Below are 19,640 nucleotides of genomic sequence, written 5' to 3'. Positions count from 1 at the left end.
TTTCTAACGCATAGATATTAATTTTAGTGAAATGATCCCAAACTGTACAGGCATATTCTAATTATGGTCTAATGATTGATGTATAAGCTAAAAGCTTAGTTGCTGAAGAGACTTATTTTAATTTATATCTAAGAAAACACATTTTACGGAAGGATGATGCACCAATGTTAGAAATGTGAGCATTCCATCTTAAGATATTAGTTATTGTTAAACCAATGTACTTGTACTGCATCACTTCTGATAGGCACCGTGATGATAGGCGGTACTGGTAAGATAGACTGTGTTTTTTGTTAGTTATTCTCACGAAAACTGTTTTTTTGGCATTTAGTTTGATCTCGTGTCTGTAACACCAATCGTTAATGCTGTTGAGGTTAGAGTTAAGCACTACTTGGTCCTCCGGAGTTTTAATTTCTGTGAATAAAACGCAGTCGTCCGCGAACAGCCTAATTTAAACTGGCTCTGTGATGACGTTAACAATATCGTTTCTATAGAAAAGAAATAATAACAGGCCAAGACGCTTCCCTGAGGTACTCCAGATTTTACCGGGAGGGAGCGCGAGGAGTGACCACCAACACAAACAAATTGGGTTCTGTCAGTGAGGTATGCAGTAATCCATTTGATTAAGAAGGAAGGTAGACGAGCGAATTTGAATATACAAATCAGTTTCTTATGTGAAACAAAATAAAACGCTTTCGTAAAATCTAAAAAAAATACATCTACTTGGCCTGCTAACGAGGATTTCTGCGAGGCTGTGCACAACTGATGTTAATTGAGTTACAGCCCAGTAACCTTTCCTAAAATCATGCTGAAGTGGAGTTAGAAATCCTTTGTTATTTAGAAATTCAGTTTCGCAATTGGCAATGATGTGTTCTAACATTTTACAACATGATTATAGCAATGAATTGGGGCGATAATTCTGAAGGAGGTTTGAGTTGCCTTTTTGAGCACATAGACTATACAAGCCGCTCGACAGTCAGAAGGAACGTTTGCCGACGAAATGGACGCTCGGAAAATAACGACTAAGAATTTTGATAACATTTCAGCGTAACGGTGCAGGAATACATTGGGGATGTTAGCTGGTCCTGGAGACGAACGTATTTTTAAGGTCAGAAGCATTGCACAGACACCAGACAAAGACACCAAGCCACACTCATCGTCTATTTGTTGATGGAGGACATCGCTTTGCGCATGTCTTACTGGAATGGAAAAAACACTCTGGAAATATTCATTAAAGTGATTCGGGATTTTTTGCTTATCATGAATGATAGCACCGCCATGCAGTATTTGATCTACTCAGATGACTCAGAAAGGCAGAGCAGAACAATTTGTCTAAAAATGAATATGCAGAACACCAATTTAATTTCGAACAGCCTAGGAAGGGAACAACAGTTTGACTGATAGCGAGGTGCAAGGAAGTGGTAAGGGAATAACGTCTACATAAGGCGGCTAGTGGCTGACGATCTGGATCATGAAATTGAAATAACTAGAGAGACAAGAATGAGGTAAAGCGCATTTGGCAGATTCTCTCTGATCATGAACGGCAATTTACCAATATCCCTGAAGAGTAAAGTATATAACATCTTTATCTTACCGATACTCACCTATGGGGCAAAAACCTGGATGCTAATGAAAAGGATTCAACTTAAACTTAGGACAACACAGCGTGCTATGGAATGGAAATTTATAAATGGAACTTTAAGAGAGAAAAAGGGCAGAATGGGTTAGGGAACGAATGCTGATTAATGGCACTGTTGTCTACACCAAAAAGAAATGGGATCGGACAGAACACGTAACGCGAAGCTAAAGTAACAGACGGTAGTTAAGGGTAACGCACATGATTCCAAGAGAAGGCAGGCTAAGCAGGGGGCGGCAGGATGTCAGGTGGGCGGATGAAGATAAGATGTTTGGGTGGATATGGTGGCCGCAGTCCCCAAAGGACAGGATTAATTGGGGAGACAAGCCCTGCAGTGGGCGTAGTCAGGCTGATGATGATATCTTACCGTCAGCGGGACTAGAGAACATCCGTAACGCGCGTATGCACCTGCTTGCAGAGCCATAAAATTTTACTGCAAAATTTCCGATATTTTTAGAGATAGGAACATTCTATCGCAGATTTTCTTCAGGAAAACAAGTTCCTGTCAAAATTTTGCGATGTTTTTCTCAGACGCCTGTCTTAAACTACCCCCCTGAAGCACTGCATTTCAATTCTTACCTCAACTGATCCTAATAAACATCGCTGTTACTGAGGTGAATCTTTGCGCAACCTACAGCCACTAGGGCCGAATTCGTACTTGCTCCAGCCGCCGCAGTGGCTCAGTGGTTACGGCGCTCGGCTGCTGGCCCAAAAGACGCGAGTTCGATCCCGGTCGCTTCGGTCGAATTTCGGTGGAGGCGAACTTCTAGAGGCCCGTGGACTGTGCGATGTCAGTGCACGTTAAAGAACCCCAGGTGGTCGAAATTTCCGCATCCCTTCACTGTGGCGTCCCACATAGCCTAATCAATTTGGGACAGTAAACCCCCATAATCGAAAGCAAACCATACGCACTCCTATTAAGCGTCTATATAGGGAACCAAAAAAAGGACGCGTGCCGAATTAATTCGAATAAAAACACTACAGGCTGCTCATGGAAACCTGCCTTCCAAGTATCTGCCGCGTAATTCATTGGAGGTAAGGTGACAAAACCAGCTTTTCTTTTATCCTAACCTAATGCTTAAGAAATTTTTAAAAAGGACTAAAATATATCCCTTGATTATTCCAGCAATCGTCAGATAACTGTACGATACCGGCGGACTGAAAAATAGGTGATTCCAGCAGATAAATCTTGAAACCGTCTCTAATCTCATAATTATCGTTCTATTATCGTCCGTAATTATCGTCACCAGCATTGCTTGCAAAGTTATGGAACATGTCTTCTTTCCTCATTTAATCAAAATTTTTAGAATTAAACTATATTTCGATGACACACATAATGCATTTCACAAGTCACTAATCTGAGACGCAACCACTTTTAATCGCGCTTAAGTTATATGCAATTCTTGATTGCTATTCTATTATGGTTGCTAAGACTTCGCTAAGGCTTTCATTAGGTTTTGTCACCAACGGTGGTTTCTGAAGTGCGCAGGATAAGGCTTGAAACTAACGTATAGAATGGCTGCAATGATTTCTAACAGGGAGTAAACAGCTTGTAGCAGCTAATAGCATCAACTTTCTCCTTCAGCCGATAACTTCTGGAGTTCCGCAAGGCACCCTACTTGCCTCTACTTTCTCAATATTCATTAAAGACCTCCCTGATGGCACTTATCCGTTAACCTATGTTCAGATTATTGTGTTCTTTTCCGCGAAATAACAACCGGCGCTGAAGAATACGCAGTTCAAATTGATATTAACCATATATCCTCCGGGTGTAGATTCTAAATATGCTCAACGTTAAGAAATGTAAATTCAGGCGCTTATCACGAATCGCTGAGAACTTACCTTCGAATAACATAAACAAAAAAAATTGGCAGTGGTTTGACGCAATTAAACAGAGCAGACGTGCGAAAGCATGTGTTCATACAATTGGAGGGGACACTTAGCTCCGCCTTAAGGATAACTTTAGTGGGTCAATGCCCATATGTGCGCAGAATTGCACATTCATAGATGGCGGCCAGTCCTCATACCACTACCAATGTAGTGGCGTAGCGGTTAAGCGACGCGCCACTGCACTGGCAGTTGGCTGTTTCTATCAAAGCCACCGGTAGGATATGTGCGACCCCTGTTTCTCTTTCCAAGAAACATCTCGCGCAGCTGGCGCGGCGCTCCTCCGAACTCATCCGATTCTGCATAAACTTAGCCCTACCCACAGCTGCAACCGTCATTTCAGACTCCAAGCGCGCCGTTCAAAATTTCACCTGGGACCGCGTATCGGATTACGTGGCCGGAATCATCCCAGACTTCATCCGCACTCACACAGCCAGCATCGCCTGTGCACCCGCCCACTCTCCCAGGCAACAACTCCACCCATAACACCGCCCGAGGATCAGCTCACCGGGCACTGGGGAAAGCGGTTTTACCTTCCACAGGGATATACTGACCCCGTATCAAGGGATCCCGCAAGCATACCGCCTCGCTCGCCAACATCAGCCCGCCGGCCATAAATTCCTAGGAACATGCCTGGGGCCGGTTGCAGACAAACGCAGCTCTACAATATATATTGGCATATTTGTAATATTTGACCTATGCAAAATCTGCCCTCAGCCAGCCAAACTCACCCGTATGATGTAGCGTTGCACAAATCTCCCAAAGAGACACAGCATTATTGAAAACAGAGCAGTGCAGAAAGATGGAGCAGCAGGGCTTCCGTCCGACTGAGCCCAGCACACTTCCTTTCTGTATTTATGAACAGTAAAGTTTTCAACAACAAGCAATAGCATGCATTAGCGGACGCACAGACACAATAAAACATCCGCCCCCCCCCCCCCCCCCCCCAAAAAAAAAAAAAAATAAAGCATCCCTCTTCCTGATTGGGCAATGTTTTACGCCTTCGGTGAAGTGGTAATAAAATGAAACATTCGTGTTATTTTCCGACCTCTACCAAAGCCTCCAAAAAGATGTGCGTGTGTGTTTTCATGACATTCATTCCGACAATCACAGACTACTGTCAGCTTTCAAAAATGGAGAAAAAGAAGGATCAAATTGTAAAGCTGCGTATCAAACAAAAAATAGTTTGCACACGCGGCATAATTAAATGCTTCGTAACTGTAGAAAGGTAGAAAGCTAGAGTCATCTCTGAGCCATTCTCAGCAAAAACCTGCATTTTCCTGAGAGGTTTCATATTTATAGAACTTTTTGCTGGGCTAGTTGGTGCATGTTACTAAGAAAAGAAGCGCCAACAAAGACAAGACGTAGGAAGCGGATGTGCAAAGCGGATGTGTAGGATCTTACGATCGGAATTGTGGAGGCAAGTGCGGCTTTATTACGACTGTCTACGTGTCGCATGTCAAACTAGAAACCCTGAATGTATCGCCGAGAAAAGGTTCCGGGCATACAGGAAGCTCGCAGCTCAGGCTGTAGAATTCTGGTGGTGCCATATGCTGAATAACACACCTAAGGCACCTGACAAGAAGGAGTGCAGTGCTGAAGTGAAGGTACTGGGGCAGGCGCAAGTCACGGAAGAAGTGAGCCGGTTTCTGGCGAAGGGGCCGAAGTTTAGCCTTGCACCTAGGACTGTGGCTCACGGGCTTCTGTCATTGAACAGGCGTGTGTCTGGGAAGGCTTCGCCGGAGAACCGTGAGAGATGCTTGTTGGGCGGAGTAGACGCTCTGTCAAGGACAGCATCGGAAAAATCCCCAGGGGGCCAAAAGGAGTTAAACACCGTCGTCACTTTTTTCAAGGACAGAGGTCTGCGGTTATTACAAGCAGACAAAGGAGGAGGTTTTGTGGTGGTACCACCGGGATGCTACAAAGAAAAGACCTGAGCTGCAGTGGAAAAGAATTTCGCTGTGACAAGTCTGAAGCCGGGAAAAGTGAGATCTCGAGCAGTCACCCTCCGTAGGAACCTGGATTTGGAAAAGATTGCTAATGCTATAAGTAAGTGCAAGGAAAAGACTCTAAGCATGTTTTTCACTGCCAAGACTCATAAGGTAGATGTACCGTTCCGTTGCATTGTGAGCGAGCGCGAGTCTTGACAACGCCTTATTAGCCAATTCCTCTTAAAACATCTGAATTCACTTGTTGTAGAGGATCCCTTTGCAACGAAGAAGTCAACTGATGTAATAGACTTTCTTCAGACTTGTGGAACTATAGGCAGCGTTTTCTCGGTCGATGTTAAGGATCTTTTTATTCAGTCTTGTATCGAGAAAAAAGGTTCGGTGTCATTTCAAAATGCAGTGGGAATGTCAATAGACAGTCTTCTAGCGTTGTTGGAATTCTACATAAGTGTCACGGTGGTCGAATTTGGAAATCGGGTCTACATTCAAAAGAAAGGTATTTGCATAGGTTCTTGTGTGGCGCCTATTTTAAGTAACATTTTTCTCTCAGCCGTTGATGAAGTTTTGGACACTGTTCTGGACAAAGGGAAAGTTTTCAAGGTATTTAGGTATGTCGATTATTTTCTAGTCGTCTTAACCAAACAGGACCCATCGACATACCCTGACACCATGAATGTTATTCTAGAAGTATTTAGACAGCAAAGCCATGGATTGGAATTTACCTGTTAACATCCCGAAGGCAAAAAGTTGCAGTAAGAGCTTGTCTGTGTCACTTACTACGTCTTGTCTCTGTTGGCGCTTCTTTTCTTATTTTCATATTTATACATGGGCTTTGAAAAAGCGTGTGAATTATTATAACAAAATTTCAAGTAATCCAGACAGTATGAAGCTGACTGTGTATTAAGTTTTAATGTATAGGCTTGAATACCTGCAGCAGTGCAGGATCAGCACGTCGAGAAAATATCGCTTAACAATAGCGCGCTCAGAGAAATGCCATTCATTTTATTTGTAGTAAATACACAAGTTTTCCGTTCTGTGTACTAATGCTGCTAAAGAACATACAAACATAAAACCGTGTAGAAAGGTAAGTCGTATAGAGCCGCTTCGCAGTTACTCTTCTGGGAATCTCAGCAATCACATTTGCCAACTTACATGAAACTGGTGAGTACTGAGTCAGCGCAGCACGTAGTTAGCAGTGATTATCTCCCGTTTATGAAAAAGTAACTAGTTCCAGTGCATATCCTTCCTCCAAAGCTCCCGCGAAGTGCAAATCATTTGGTGATGCATTTAACTAACCGGTTTTTGTAAGGGGGCTCGGATATTTGTTTTCATTCATTTTTCATTTCATTTTCATTTTAATACCTTAAAGACCCACTGGGGGTATTACATAAGGGGTGGGTACATACAGTCAAATGAACAAGTGTTATGTTGAAAAATGGTTGGTAACAGCTTCGGCGAATGTGGATGGGCATGAGATGGTAGCGATGTCATTGGAGAGGTCGTTCCAGTCTACAGAAACACGGTGAAAAAAAGAAGCGGCACAGGTAACAGTACGGGCACGGGGGCGAAACACTTGGAAAGGATGACGAATGTGGTGGGATATGCCGGCTGGCGGGGCAATGTAGGGAGCGCGGCGCAGCGAACTATGGAAAAATTTATGGTATAGGCAGAGGCTAGAAATACGACGACGAAGTGAAAGGGGCGCTAAACTGGATTCCGCTTTTAAAGATGTTACACTGATATCGTACGAATAGGAGGAATGAATGAATCTGGCTGCTCTGTTTTGAAGTGACTCGAGCGCATTGATAAGGTAAACTTGATGAGGGTTCCAAACTGGCGATGCGTAATCTAACTTTGACCTGACAAGAGTTTTATATGCTAGTAATTTTACCTGTTGTGGGGCGTGGCGAAGATGACGTCGTAAGAATCCGAGAGTTTTATTAGCCGAGGAAATGACGTTAGTAACGTGTGTAGCCCATGATAAGTTGTTACACAGTGTGACGCCTAGGTATTTGTATGATGAAACGGACTGCAGGTGAACGTTAGCGACTACATATGGGAAATCAAGCGGGTTACGGCGGCGGTGGAAGGACAAACGTTTACATTTATGAGGGTTCAGTTTCATTAGCCAACGGTCGCACCATTCCTGTATGCGGTTTAGGTCGTCTTGAAGGTATGTTGGGTCGGAGGCGTTAGTAACTGTGCGATAAACGACGCAGTCGTCCGCAAACATGCGAATATTAGAGCACACATTGGTCGGTAAGTCATTAATATAGATTAGGAATAGAAGCGGGCCTAGTACAGAACCTTGAGGGACGCCTGATGTTACTGGTAGCGGATTGGAACTTTGATTGTTAACAACGACAAACTGTGAGCGATTAGTCAGGAATTCTTCTATCCATTTTACTATGTCGGGGGGCAAGTTCAAACGGGAAAGTTTTAGGATTAAGCGTTTATGAGGTACCTTGTCAAATGCTTTTGCAAAATCCAGGAAAATGGCGTCGGTCTGTAGGTTAGAATCGAGATTAGCATGTAAATCATGAATGAATAGGGCCAGCTGCGTTTCACAAGAAAAACCTTTCCGAAAACCGTGTTGAGACGAATGGAAAAAATTGTTCGAGTCGAGGAAGTTTATAATATGAGTATAGATGACGTGTTCCATTAGTTTGCAGGGCACACTAGTAAGGGAAATGGGTCGGTAATTTAACGGCGAATCTTTGTTACCTGATTTGTAGACTGGAACGACCTTTCCAGTTTTCCAATCGTCCGGTAGTTGTCCTGTTGAGAGTGACTGGGTAAAAAGTAAGCATAAGAACTCGGCACAAATATCATTAGTGTTCTTTAGAAGTTTCGAGTTAATATTGTCTACACCAGATGAAGATGAGATTTCCATGTTTCTAATTAAGGACGCAATACCCAGTGAGGAAAATGCGACTACCGGCATAGCATGCTCAAAGAGTAAATTAGATGTATGAAGTTGCGTATCGGTTTCATTAGTAAAGACGGATGAGAACGCTGCGTTGAATAAAGTAGCGCACTCAGAATCGGTCATAGCCATGCCTGATTCGTCTTTGAGGGTAATCGTGTGTTCATGATGAGGGTTAACGGCTTGCCAGAACTTCCTGGGGTTATCGCTGAGCATATTAGGAAGGTCTTGATGAAAAAAGTTGTGCTTGGCGTTATGGATAGCAGATTGATACGATTTTTCCGCAGCGCGGTACTTCGCCCATGCGCTTTGCGCTCCACGGGCTCTTGCTGAGCGGAACAGGCGTTTCTTTTTATTTTCCAACCTTTTAAGACTTTTAGTAAACCATGGTTTGTGTGGATTAGCGTGGAAAGTTATTTGGGGAATGAATTCATTGACTAGGGCATCAAGTTTATTCTTAAATGCTAGCCAGTTCTCATGAATACTTCGTGAATGAAAACTTGAGGAAAAACTTACGAAAAACGTTGTCAGTTCGGCATTCATTATATCATAATTACCTTTGTTGTAAAGGCGGATTGTTTTATTGTATTTTGGGCGCCTAATTGCTTTAAGGTCGATGTTGACATGCATAGTTTTGTGATCACTAATCTCAAGGAGGTACGTAATGGGCTGAACGCTATCTGGGCAATTAGTCAGTAATAGGTCTAAAATGTTCGCACAGTTTTGTGTTACGCGCGTAGGTTTGGTTAGTACTTGAGTAAGGTTAAAATTGTAGCAGAAATCTAGAAATTCCCTTGCTTCGCCATTATTAGTTGTCGGTGCGGGCTGGTGCTGCCAATCAATATTAGGAAAATTAAAGTCGCCAAAGAGGAAGATGTGTGCGTTAGGGTGCTTCGTGATAAGTTTACTTACGGAATTATTAAGCTGACAGGAAAAATCACGAGAGTTATGTGGAGCCCTATAACAGACACCGAGTAAAATCGTGTGTGGTACAGCGTGGCAGTGGAGCCATAAGATTTCCAGGTCGGACGAGTCGTCAATTATCGACATTGATAACTGCTGGCTCACCGCTATCAGTACTCCCCCTCCTCGTGAGTCCTGGCGGTCTTTCCGAAAGACTTGGAAGTCTGGCAAGTCAGTTAGTACTTCGCTATCTGCGATGGCACTGTTCAACCAGGTTTCGGTTAGTATCAGTAGATTGCTGCTAGATGACAAGACAATATTGGAAATAAGTTCGCGCTTGGAAAGGAAACTACGTATGTTGGTGAACACAGCGGACAGGGGAATATTTTTGGGGCGGGTTTTTAGTTGTTTGCGAAGAGATGATTGCTAATCTGATTGTGGTGTAGCAATTGTTATTTCTTTCACAGTTTGCGAGATCTCATCAAAAATGTAGCGCCTGGGACCGATATGCAAGGTTTTGTAGCGTAGGGCAAATTTGTCGGAATTAGCTTTAGCAAAGGTGACTAGCTGCTTGCGGGCGCTACGAACTCTGTGGGAGAAGTCTTCGCCGACACTGAATTTCGTTCCTTTAAATTTGCGGCCGTTAGAGAGTATTGTGTCTTTTATTTTGTACGAATTAAATTTGACTATTATTGGTCGAGAGCGGTTGGGTTCATGGCGGCCGAGTCGGTCGGCACGTTCTACTTCCTCAGGATGAATGGTTAAGCTCAAGTGTTGAGCGCAGTGACGAATGACCTCTCCCTCAGAGTCCGCAAACGTTTCGGAGGGGTTAGAATCCGGAATTCCATAAAATATGAGGTTGTTACGGCGAGATCTATTTTCACTATCGTCAATGCGGGTCTCAAGGGTTTCAATCTGACGAGATAGCCGAGTATTTTCAGATTTTATAATTTCTAACTCAGATTTTATGGCTGTCACGGCTTCCAAATGTGTCTCAAGATCGGTCATGCGCTTACTTAAACCAGCTATAGCACCGTCAGTGGATATAAGCTGGTTTTTGAGACCTTGCACTTCGGAGATTAGTTGAGTTTGACCGCCGGATAATTTTTTTAGTTCTGCGAGTACAGCCTCGAGATTGTTAGGTCCTGGGTTAGTTTCAATATCGCCTGCCAAGATCAGCAAGCAGCGAACAACATGAGCGCAATCAAGCACAAGAAAAATGCAGCATTGCGGGCTCGGCAGCTGCACTAGGAAATAATTGCTACTTTTTTTAGCATACAAGGAATGCGGATAACTAACCTGCATGATGTAGACAAACGGATTAGTGGTGTGCACGCTTGCACAGCCACCGAGCCCACAAAGCGGCGAAGGCGGTCGATCGCTGCTTATATATCCCGTGGCTGATGTTGCTGGTGATGAGGCTTTCCAGGATGGGCCGGGGAAATGGTATCCAGGGGGAGGCGCTGCCGGGCATGATGAAGTGATGACGTCGCGTTGGGGCCATGCGAAGATGCGATCGTCACTGCAGTAAACTGCAGTGGATGACGTGCTTGCTGGGGGAAGGGCCAACATCGCCGGAAGCAGGGCATTAGCGACGAAAGCGAACACCTGCATGATGTAGACAAACGGATTAGTGGTGTGCACGCTTGCACAGCCACCGAGCCCACAAAGCGGCGAAGGCGGTCGATCGCTGCTTATATATCCCGTGGCTGATGTTGCTGGTGATGAGGCTTTCCAGGATGGGCCGGGGAAATGGTATCCAGGGGGAGGCGCTGCCGGGCATGATGAAGTGATGACGTCGCGTTGGGGCCATGCGAAGATGCGATCGTCACTGCAGTAAACTGCAGTGGATGACGTGCTTGCTGGGGGAAGGGCCAACATCGCCGGAAGCAGGGCATTAGCGACGAAAGCGAACACCTGCATGATGTAGACAAACGGATTAGTGGTGTGCACGCTTGCACAGCCACCGAGCCCACAAAGCGGCGAAGGCGGTCGATCGCTGCTTATATATCCCGTGGCTGATGTTGCTGGTGATGAGGCTTTCCAGGATGGGCCGGGGAAATGGTATCCAGGGGGAGGCGCTGCCGGGCATGATGAAGTGATGACGTCGCGTTGGGGCCATGCGAAGATGCGATCGTCACTGCAGTAAACTGCAGTGGATGACGTGCTTGCTGGGGGAAGGGCCAACATCGCCGGAAGCAGGGCATTAGCGACGAAAGCGAACACCTGCATGATGTAGACAAACGGATTAGTGGTGTGCACGCTTGCACAGCCACCGAGCCCACCTCATATATGTCATGTTCCGTTTCATTACGTGTACTTTATTACGAAGTCCCTCCTGTTTTGGCAAAAGCCCTAGCTGAGAGAACAAGCAAATTAAAGAAAACTGCGGGACGATCAGATATCTCATGCGAGAGTTCTGTAAAAGCAGTTAGATGTACCCTCGATGATTAGTTTGATGCTTCTAATCCGATGTATGCTTCTACCCTAAGCCCAGGCTTCGCACGTGCAATGGAATTTATCCTGAGGGTGAAGGTGGCCGGAAGCCGGTCGAGAGTGGTAGTGTGTGGGTGGGTTGGGAGCTAGCTATAGGGCAGCTGGTTTTTTCACTGCGTCTTTGAGTTAGATTGGGCCGCCACTTTTTTCTCATATGCTGCTGCGTGAGCTTCTAATAGGTGCAGGCCTTTTGGAGGGTGAGATGGGGCAGAACGTCCAGGTTGGCGGTAAGTGAGCGGGCACCCCCGTTATTATGGCCGGTCGGGAGGTGGCTGGCGCTTTTGGAGGGTGAAGTTGGAGGCTCCTCGCTTGGGCTGGAGGTTTCACTTCAACAGACATCAAATTTGCGGGGAGGGGCTCGCACTCTTTTCAAAGCAAAAATTATTATAGAACAGTTACGAGTTGGTGAGCGGTAATTGTCAACAAATGGACACGTTAATGTTCATATATTAAAGCGAATGCGCTAACCATTCGGCCAGCGCAGCGGTGGCCTAGCGGTTAGAACGGTTAGCGGAGGCGCATTTTATCCGATGGGTGCCCTGGTATGGGCTCCCAGACGCCTACACTACGCCGCGCGAAACTGAGGAAAGAGATAAGAATAATTAGCGATGTAAATTACACCAGTGCACTACGTGAGCGGTCCGCGTTAACTGATGGTGACGCATGACTGCCACTCCCATTGAACTCCCACCGATCAAACATGAGTCCGTGGCTGGATGTTAGCGTCTATGTCGGTGTTCGAAGTTAATCTTCTGGAGTCCAGGGCAGAGTGGCCGCAACCCCGAGCCGGCAGCTTTGCCCATTCGCACAGGTTGTCCATCTTTCTGAAGCGTAATGGGGCCTGTCGACGGGACGACTCAAGCAAAAAAAAACGGGGAATCTAGGCCAGTGCAGCTGGCGCTTTAAAAATAACGATATAAATCACTCTGGTCGCCTGGCACGAGGCTACAGACAACTCTCCCCCACATCCTCCAATGCGATCTGGTAATGTGCGCTTACGTGGCATCTGCACCGACCGCCCACAGCTGATCAGAGGGCGGCCGGGCGTACGGAGACGCCACCAGCACTGAAGCGAGTGACAATACTGACGGCTCTAGATTGCCGGCATCCTGGCGAGGAGCGCTGGTCTTCAGCGCCGTTAGGATGTCGCTGAGCGGATGGGGCGGACAGCGCAGTGACCTGCCGACATCCGGGCTCCGGGCTTGCCTGCGATAAATCAAGGATGTGCGGCTGCCGCCCTTGAGGCGTCGGTAGCAGACATGCACAAACAGACACAGCGCCCGCACGAAATGTGGAAACGAAAGGTTACTCACAAGCAACGAATGCGCCGGGAGAAACATTTTCTGGAATTTGTAGCTTTCCGCCCCTCTTCTTTACCAGCGCTGTAATCGGCGTCTCTAAAGATATATGCATGACTGGTCGAGTTTTGTAGGTAATTGGCTGCTTGATTTTTCCAAGGCAATAATGAGGTATTAACACATGGGACGAACAGAAAGTGACAGAAGCGCAAGCTTACTCTGAACGCGGGATTACTCGGCCGCCGGACACTTTTACGCCACCGCAGTGGCTGTGATTATAGTGCTTTGCTGCTGACGCGAAGGGCACGATTGAGGTCACCGCCGCGATGGTTCATTTCGTCAGAGGCGAATTGCAAGAGGCCCGTGTGCTGTGCTATGTCAATGCAAGTGGAAGAAACCCAGGGGCTAGAAATTAAACAGAGCCCTCCACTAAGCGTGCTTCATAGCCTGAGTCGCTTTGGGACGTTAAACTCCGTACCAACCCAGCAAATCAAACGAAACCCAAAACAGATACTCACGTACATGGCGATTACAAGTGCCATGAACACCGGTGCGCGTGTCACTCGCGTTCACCACGTCAAGGAAACGTCAGGCAAAGCGTCATTCGCTACCTGTGTTTAATCTTGAATGTCGCTATAAAAGCGCGACGGCATCGAAAATAACGCTGTTGTGTGTTCTCGATAACGGTGATCGCCACTGTACATATGGCAACTAAGGAAAAATCACGGCAATTGCCCTAAGAAAATATGGGATTGTTTGAGCGACCTCATGGGAAGGGCGACGACCCATATTCCCAGCACATTAGCATTCAATGGTGTTGAATACAGTGGCGCTGCTTTGGCAGACAAGTTTAATGCTCATTTCCTATCCTCTGGCGAATCATCTCAGAAGCAGGATAGAAATCATGAAATTGCTCAGTATATTGCCTCTCCAATTGGTAGTTCCATATTCTTGAATCCTTGCAGTGAACATGAAGTATTCACATTCCTTAGAAGCCTAGACAAATCCACTGCGGCAGGCGCAGATGAAATTAAGGACGAGCCTATTACTGCTGTTGCCGATCTAATTAGCTTGCCCTTGCAGCATATATGTAACAACGCGTTAGTTCAAGGTATTTTTCCAGATGGTATGAAAATTGCCAGAGTGGTTGTTTTGCACAAAGGTGGCCCTTATGACAATATAAGCAACTACAGACCTATATCTGTACTCCCTTTGTTTTCTAAACTACTGGAATATTTGATCAAAATCAGACTGTGTAAGTTCTTTGACGACAGACAAATTTTTGTTAACGAACAGTTTGGATTTCGTGAGAAGAAGTCAACAGAAATGGCATTGCTTAGTATAAAGGAAAAAATATTTTCTAATATGGATGACAAACAGTTCACAGTTGGACTTTTTTTAGATTTCAGGAAGGCATTTGATTCAGTTAAGCATGACATTTTATTTTTTAAGCTGCCGTTTTATGGCATTCGAGGAGTTGCCTTAAATCTGATCCATACTTATCTTTCCGGTCGCGTGCAGTATACATGTTTGAATGGTCACCAATCACAACCTGGCCAATTAATATACGGTGTTCCACAAGGGTCTATTTTGGGTCCAATATTTTTCATTCTTTATATCAATGATATAATAGCCATCCCTCGAACTCCCACAATAATTTTATATGCAGATGATACCAGTGTATTTTTTTCTGGCATGCGTCTTATTAATATTCAGGCTGAGGCAAATGCACGGTTACAAGAATTGTCTTTATGGTTGAATATAAATAAACTAGAGTTCAATGTTAATAAAACAAAGCTTATTGTATTTAAGGCACGTAACAAGCCTGATAACAGTGAAATTAAGCTTACATTCAAAAATAGCGTAATTGAGCGTGTTTCTTCCTACAAATTTTTAGGCATAATCTTTGAAGAACACTTGAGTTGGACCCTGCATATTGATAAGATTCATGCCAGCATATCAAGGTCATTATGTGTATTGCATAAACTTCGAGACCTTGTTCCGAAATGGCTGAAGTGGCAATTATATTATACCCTAATTCAATCACATCTCACGAGGCTGATAACATTACAGAAGAAAGCAGATACGTTGAAAACCTTGCATACAATGATCATACAGGTTTGTACTTCTCTAAGCATTCTATTCTAAAAGTCAATGAATTATTTGAGTTGAAACTGCTTTCTTATGTGTTTAACGATTTCAAACATCATCCCACTAAATATGTTCAATTAAACTCTAGTAGTGACGTGCCTTATAAGCTAAGACACGTCAGTTACAGAGTACCATTCGTAAGGACTAACTATGGAACCGAAATGCTTTCATATATAATTCCCAGTCTTCTAAATAAACATACACAGGCCATAGAAATTATTCAGAAATCTGTTTCCCAAAAGTCTTTCAATAGAAATGCTAAAGCTTACCTCCCTTCTCGTCCGAATAATCAAAGGGTTGTTCACGCAGAAATTCTTGATGTCCCTGTTTTCCGTCAACTCTGTGAATTTTCATGTTTTTCTTATTGTGATGTGCCTTGTAAATATTTACTTTATAATTATGTCATTGCAAGAGTATGCACCTTCCTCCTAGTTTTACCTTGTATAATTATGTTTTTTTTCCTTTTGCCGCTTGTCCTGAGCATTGTATCGGGTGCTTGGGCCCCGTCAGGCAGAGTCCATCTGCCTTTTGCCCCTGTATCCGAGACCTTGTTGTCTGAAATAAAGATCTATCTATATATCTATCTATCTATAACAACAAAACGCAGAGGCTCAAGAGCAATCAAGTGTTTGACGCCAGAGATTCACTTTTCTTCTCTGATAACGCTACACATTCTACGACTGGCACAATCATGAGCAGAGTTCATACGGCGCCACTATCTTTCAGCGCCTAAACACCGGGTCGGCCTCTTCTGTACGCCTTTTTAAATCTGCCCATCTGGACGCAGAAATATTGACACTGAGATGTGGGCGATCTTCCAGAGGAGTTTTACTCGGCTTGCGCGGCACAGCCCAGTGTGCGTGCACAGACAGTCAACTAGTGGAAAGGTATAACGCGTGTGCTCTAAGCCCGAACTCGAGAATGTTCGTTCCTTTGTATTGCGGATCGATGGCTACCCTAAGCACGAAAACTTACGCAACATTTACGCCATGGACCAACACCGACCTGTAACGTACGTGAGCTGTAGTGGCGCTGCTCCGCCGGCTGGGCCGAAAGCTAGGTGGTGTAAAATAGGGTTAATACCCAGAGAAATAAATGTCAGCACAAGGTTTTCAAGGCAATTTTCAGATTTCATAGCGCGTATATAATGTCGTCCCGTCGGAAAGAATAACCCAGTACATACTAGGACAGATTTTTAAAGCGTTAAAAGTAATTTTGAAGACAGTTGCATTTTTAAAATGCCGTGATTCATGTCCATGGGAGATCCTCCCCGCTGAGGGTACAGGATGGTAGCGCGACCCGTAGAAACACACTCAAGCAAAAGTTACCGAACTTTGATATTTTTCGTGTTTCACAGAGTACCCATGGCGATTGCGGCTCTCTAACGGTTGGCAAGTACTTTCAGAAAGAGTGTGACAAAGTATCAAAGCCATCTTTTTAAAACATTGCTATAAATGTGTGTTGTGAAGCCGGGCATGCTCACTCTACTCTGTCCGTTTCGTGTCTTCCCGAATCACCCAGCTTCTCGCGTAGTCTGACATGTTGCCGCAGGCACTACTGCACTACATTTTCTCGCAAATACTGTGGTCCAAATGTTGAAAATATACACCTTAGATTCCTTTACGTTAAAGGCAGTCCTAAAAGAGCACAATAAAGGAACCGCGCAGAATATACCACACGACGGCACAGCTAGACCAACACCGAGTTCACCAATATAACTGGCGCTTGCGAAAGCCGAAGCAAGCCTAAGAAAGTCGGAGCTTTCTCAAGAGGAAATAGGCCAAAAGAGGGCGACAAAAAATAACTAAGTGCAGATCCTCGCCTAGGGTAAAACAAGGCAGTCCACTGACCGCTCGATGGCTTAAGTTAGCGATGCAGCTAAAGGTGGGCCAACAAAATAGCCATGTAAGCTTTGCGGGTAAAAAATAATAAAAAACAGTAACTGATTCAAGACGCTGAACGAAAATGTTCACAGGAAGACGACGCTATGAAATACACTACTTCTGGTACAGCCGACAACACAAATTACACGAGAGGTAAAGCCTCAGCGTACTAGCCACCATTTGGACAAGAGAACTTGTCTGCAAGTCATTTAGGATCGACAATAAAGTAATCTCCCGGAATAGAGAAGCAGCACAGGGCAGCACAAAGGAAATGAGCTTAGCAACGACCAATCCTAACTGTAAAAAGGCGGATGCAAACATCCTGTTTTATCGGCATGCAGAATACAGGACAAGGACATGAAGAACATGGAATCCGTTCAGCAAGGCGTTCTGTATTCCTTCCTCTTAGCGCGTGTGCACGTGCATTGCCAAACTTCAAGACCTTGATAACATTTCCGTCACTGTTAAAAAAAACTGAAAATGTCCTGATAAATTTGCTGATACAAGATGCAGTTCCTAAATCTTGATGGCAGTTTTTTTTTTCGTCTGTCCTGCGAAGCGCTGGAGGAGAAGGTGATGATAGTGCCGTTGGGTCTTCCACTGGTGGGCAGGTGGGCTTACCGGTGACGCTGGGCGCTGGAGAGGGCGGAGTCAGGTGCATCGAACCTGTGGGGCTTGCGGCGTTGTTGATATCATATTTGATAGGCGCCTGGCTAGTAAAACACTTATCTGCGCGCTCCAAATCGGGAGTGCGGTGTTGGTGGTGGTGATCGGCAAGGGGTCGACAAAAAGAGAAGGGTGAGCAGAAGGTAGACGTTGCTGCTGGATGATGTGTGGATGTACGGCAGGAAATTTTGAAGCTTGCCAGACTCGTCCATCATCTAGCAGATATGATGATGAACAACGTTGCTCTACCGTTGCTCTACATCTCCTATTTGGCTTGGCTTTGTCACGGATCTCCCCGCAGCACACTTGGACCGAAAGAATGGTCTAGGCGACAGGTGTACCCACACAGGCGCACATTTATACACCCGCGTGACACAAACACTACCACACAAAGCTAACAAAACTACACAAAACAAAAAGACTATCAATACACACGACCCAGGAACACTGCTACTAGCGTCTACTACTAGCGTTCTACTGTTAGCGGACAGCGTTCGTGCTCACTGTTGGTTCGGTGCGGATGCTGCGTTGCATGGATCCAGTAGCCGGCGTCGAGGTGGCGTTCGACGTGCTCCGGCTGGCGTCGCTGGTGACGTCATTGGCTGTGTCGTACAAGCTCCCGGTCCAAGCGCCCGTGGAGGTGACGCCGGGGATGTTGGCGTTGGGGGCACCACCCGGATGGGTCACAATGCTCAAAAGGGAACAGCGCGAACAGAGGACAAAAAGAGAAATGTACGACACAGCACATTCCTCTCTTCTTCCTGTGTTCGCGCTGTTCCCTTTTCAGCAATGTTATACCAACTAGCCCGCAACCACACCCTTGTGAACTTCATGGGTGACAACAGCGCTGGAGACACCTCTGGCCGTAGCAGGTGGTAGCGTCCTCCGTTGACTCCCCGGAACGGACTCAAGGACGACAGGAAGTCCACGGTGCGAAGCCGCAGAACTCGAGATCACCGGAGCAGTAACCGGCGTTGCTCTCTTCCAGCCGAAGCGTTCCTGATCCACCGGAGCCTTCGCTTCTCTGTTCTTCCCACCGTGCCTCGCTTTCCCTCGCGCTTCTGTAGCCCTGGCACTAGTCCACGTAATCCTTGTCGTCGCAGTCCATGTAATCCTTCTTCTCTTCTCCACCAAGCGTCTTCGCACCTCACCAAATGCTTCTTCACCTTCTTTAGTCTTCGGTTAATCCACGTCATCCACGTCTTTTGCCACTAGATTCCCGGTACCGGATTACCTGCATTAATCCACTATCATTGAGACAAGGTTTAAAATCTGTGGCTCCAGACGGCGTTCTTCAAGTTCGTCCCAACAAGCGCCTAAACCTTCTGGCAGTTGACACCCGTACAGCGCACGCAACTGAACGCCTCTTGCGAATACCAAGCATAGCTGGAGTTGCAGTTCAAGCCTACGAGCCTCGCCCCAGCAACTGCGGCGTGGGTGTCATTAAGGTTGTCCCCCTGGATCTCTTTCAATCAGATATCTACTCAGCGCTGCTACAGAGAGCTCCGATTGAATCCGTCCGCCGACTTGGAAACTCACAAAATATTCGCATTGTATGTGCAACAGAATCTGCTCCGCCATACGTGATTATCGGATATACAAGGTACCGTGTGTACGAGTGCATTCAAACACCACGAAAATCCACCAGATGTCAACGCTTCGGCCAGGTGGCTAGCGCTTGCCCACTTGCCTTGCGCTGCTCTCGTTGCGGTGGCAGCCATGACCGCAATGAATCTGCAAGTGATAACCCCGTTTGTCGTAACTGCGGTAAGCAGCATGAGACGACGTTTTTCCGCTGCACTGCCTACCAAAGGGAGAAAATTATCTACAGGTACAAGAACTCAAATA

General features: G+C 45.6%; 2 protein-coding genes across 4 annotated transcripts in view; both read right to left on the bottom strand.

Moving 5' to 3' along the window:
* LOC144122900 (uncharacterized) overlaps window positions 1–19,640 on the bottom strand; it is a 183,105-nt gene that overhangs the window by 75,326 nt on the left and 88,139 nt on the right. For all 3 annotated transcript variants that reach the window (XM_077655872.1, XM_077655869.1, XM_077655870.1), the window contains exon 5: window positions 12,884–13,000. In XM_077655872.1, coding sequence (XP_077511998.1) covers window positions 12,884–13,000 — 117 coding nt within the window. The remainder of the gene's footprint in view (window positions 1–12,883; window positions 13,001–19,640) is intronic.
* Window positions 9,144–10,870, bottom strand: LOC144126321 (uncharacterized). The gene has a single exon (XM_077660402.1). The coding sequence runs from the start codon at window positions 10,868–10,870 to the stop codon at window positions 9,725–9,727; it is 1,146 nt and encodes a 381-aa protein (XP_077516528.1). The 3' UTR covers window positions 9,144–9,724.

Source organism: Amblyomma americanum, chromosome 3, assembly GCF_052857255.1.
Source record: "Amblyomma americanum isolate KBUSLIRL-KWMA chromosome 3, ASM5285725v1, whole genome shotgun sequence".
Taxonomy (NCBI): domain Eukaryota; kingdom Metazoa; phylum Arthropoda; class Arachnida; order Ixodida; family Ixodidae; genus Amblyomma; species Amblyomma americanum.
The sequence above is the reverse complement of the archived record's forward strand: the minus strand, read 5'-3'. Positions and strand labels throughout refer to the sequence as shown.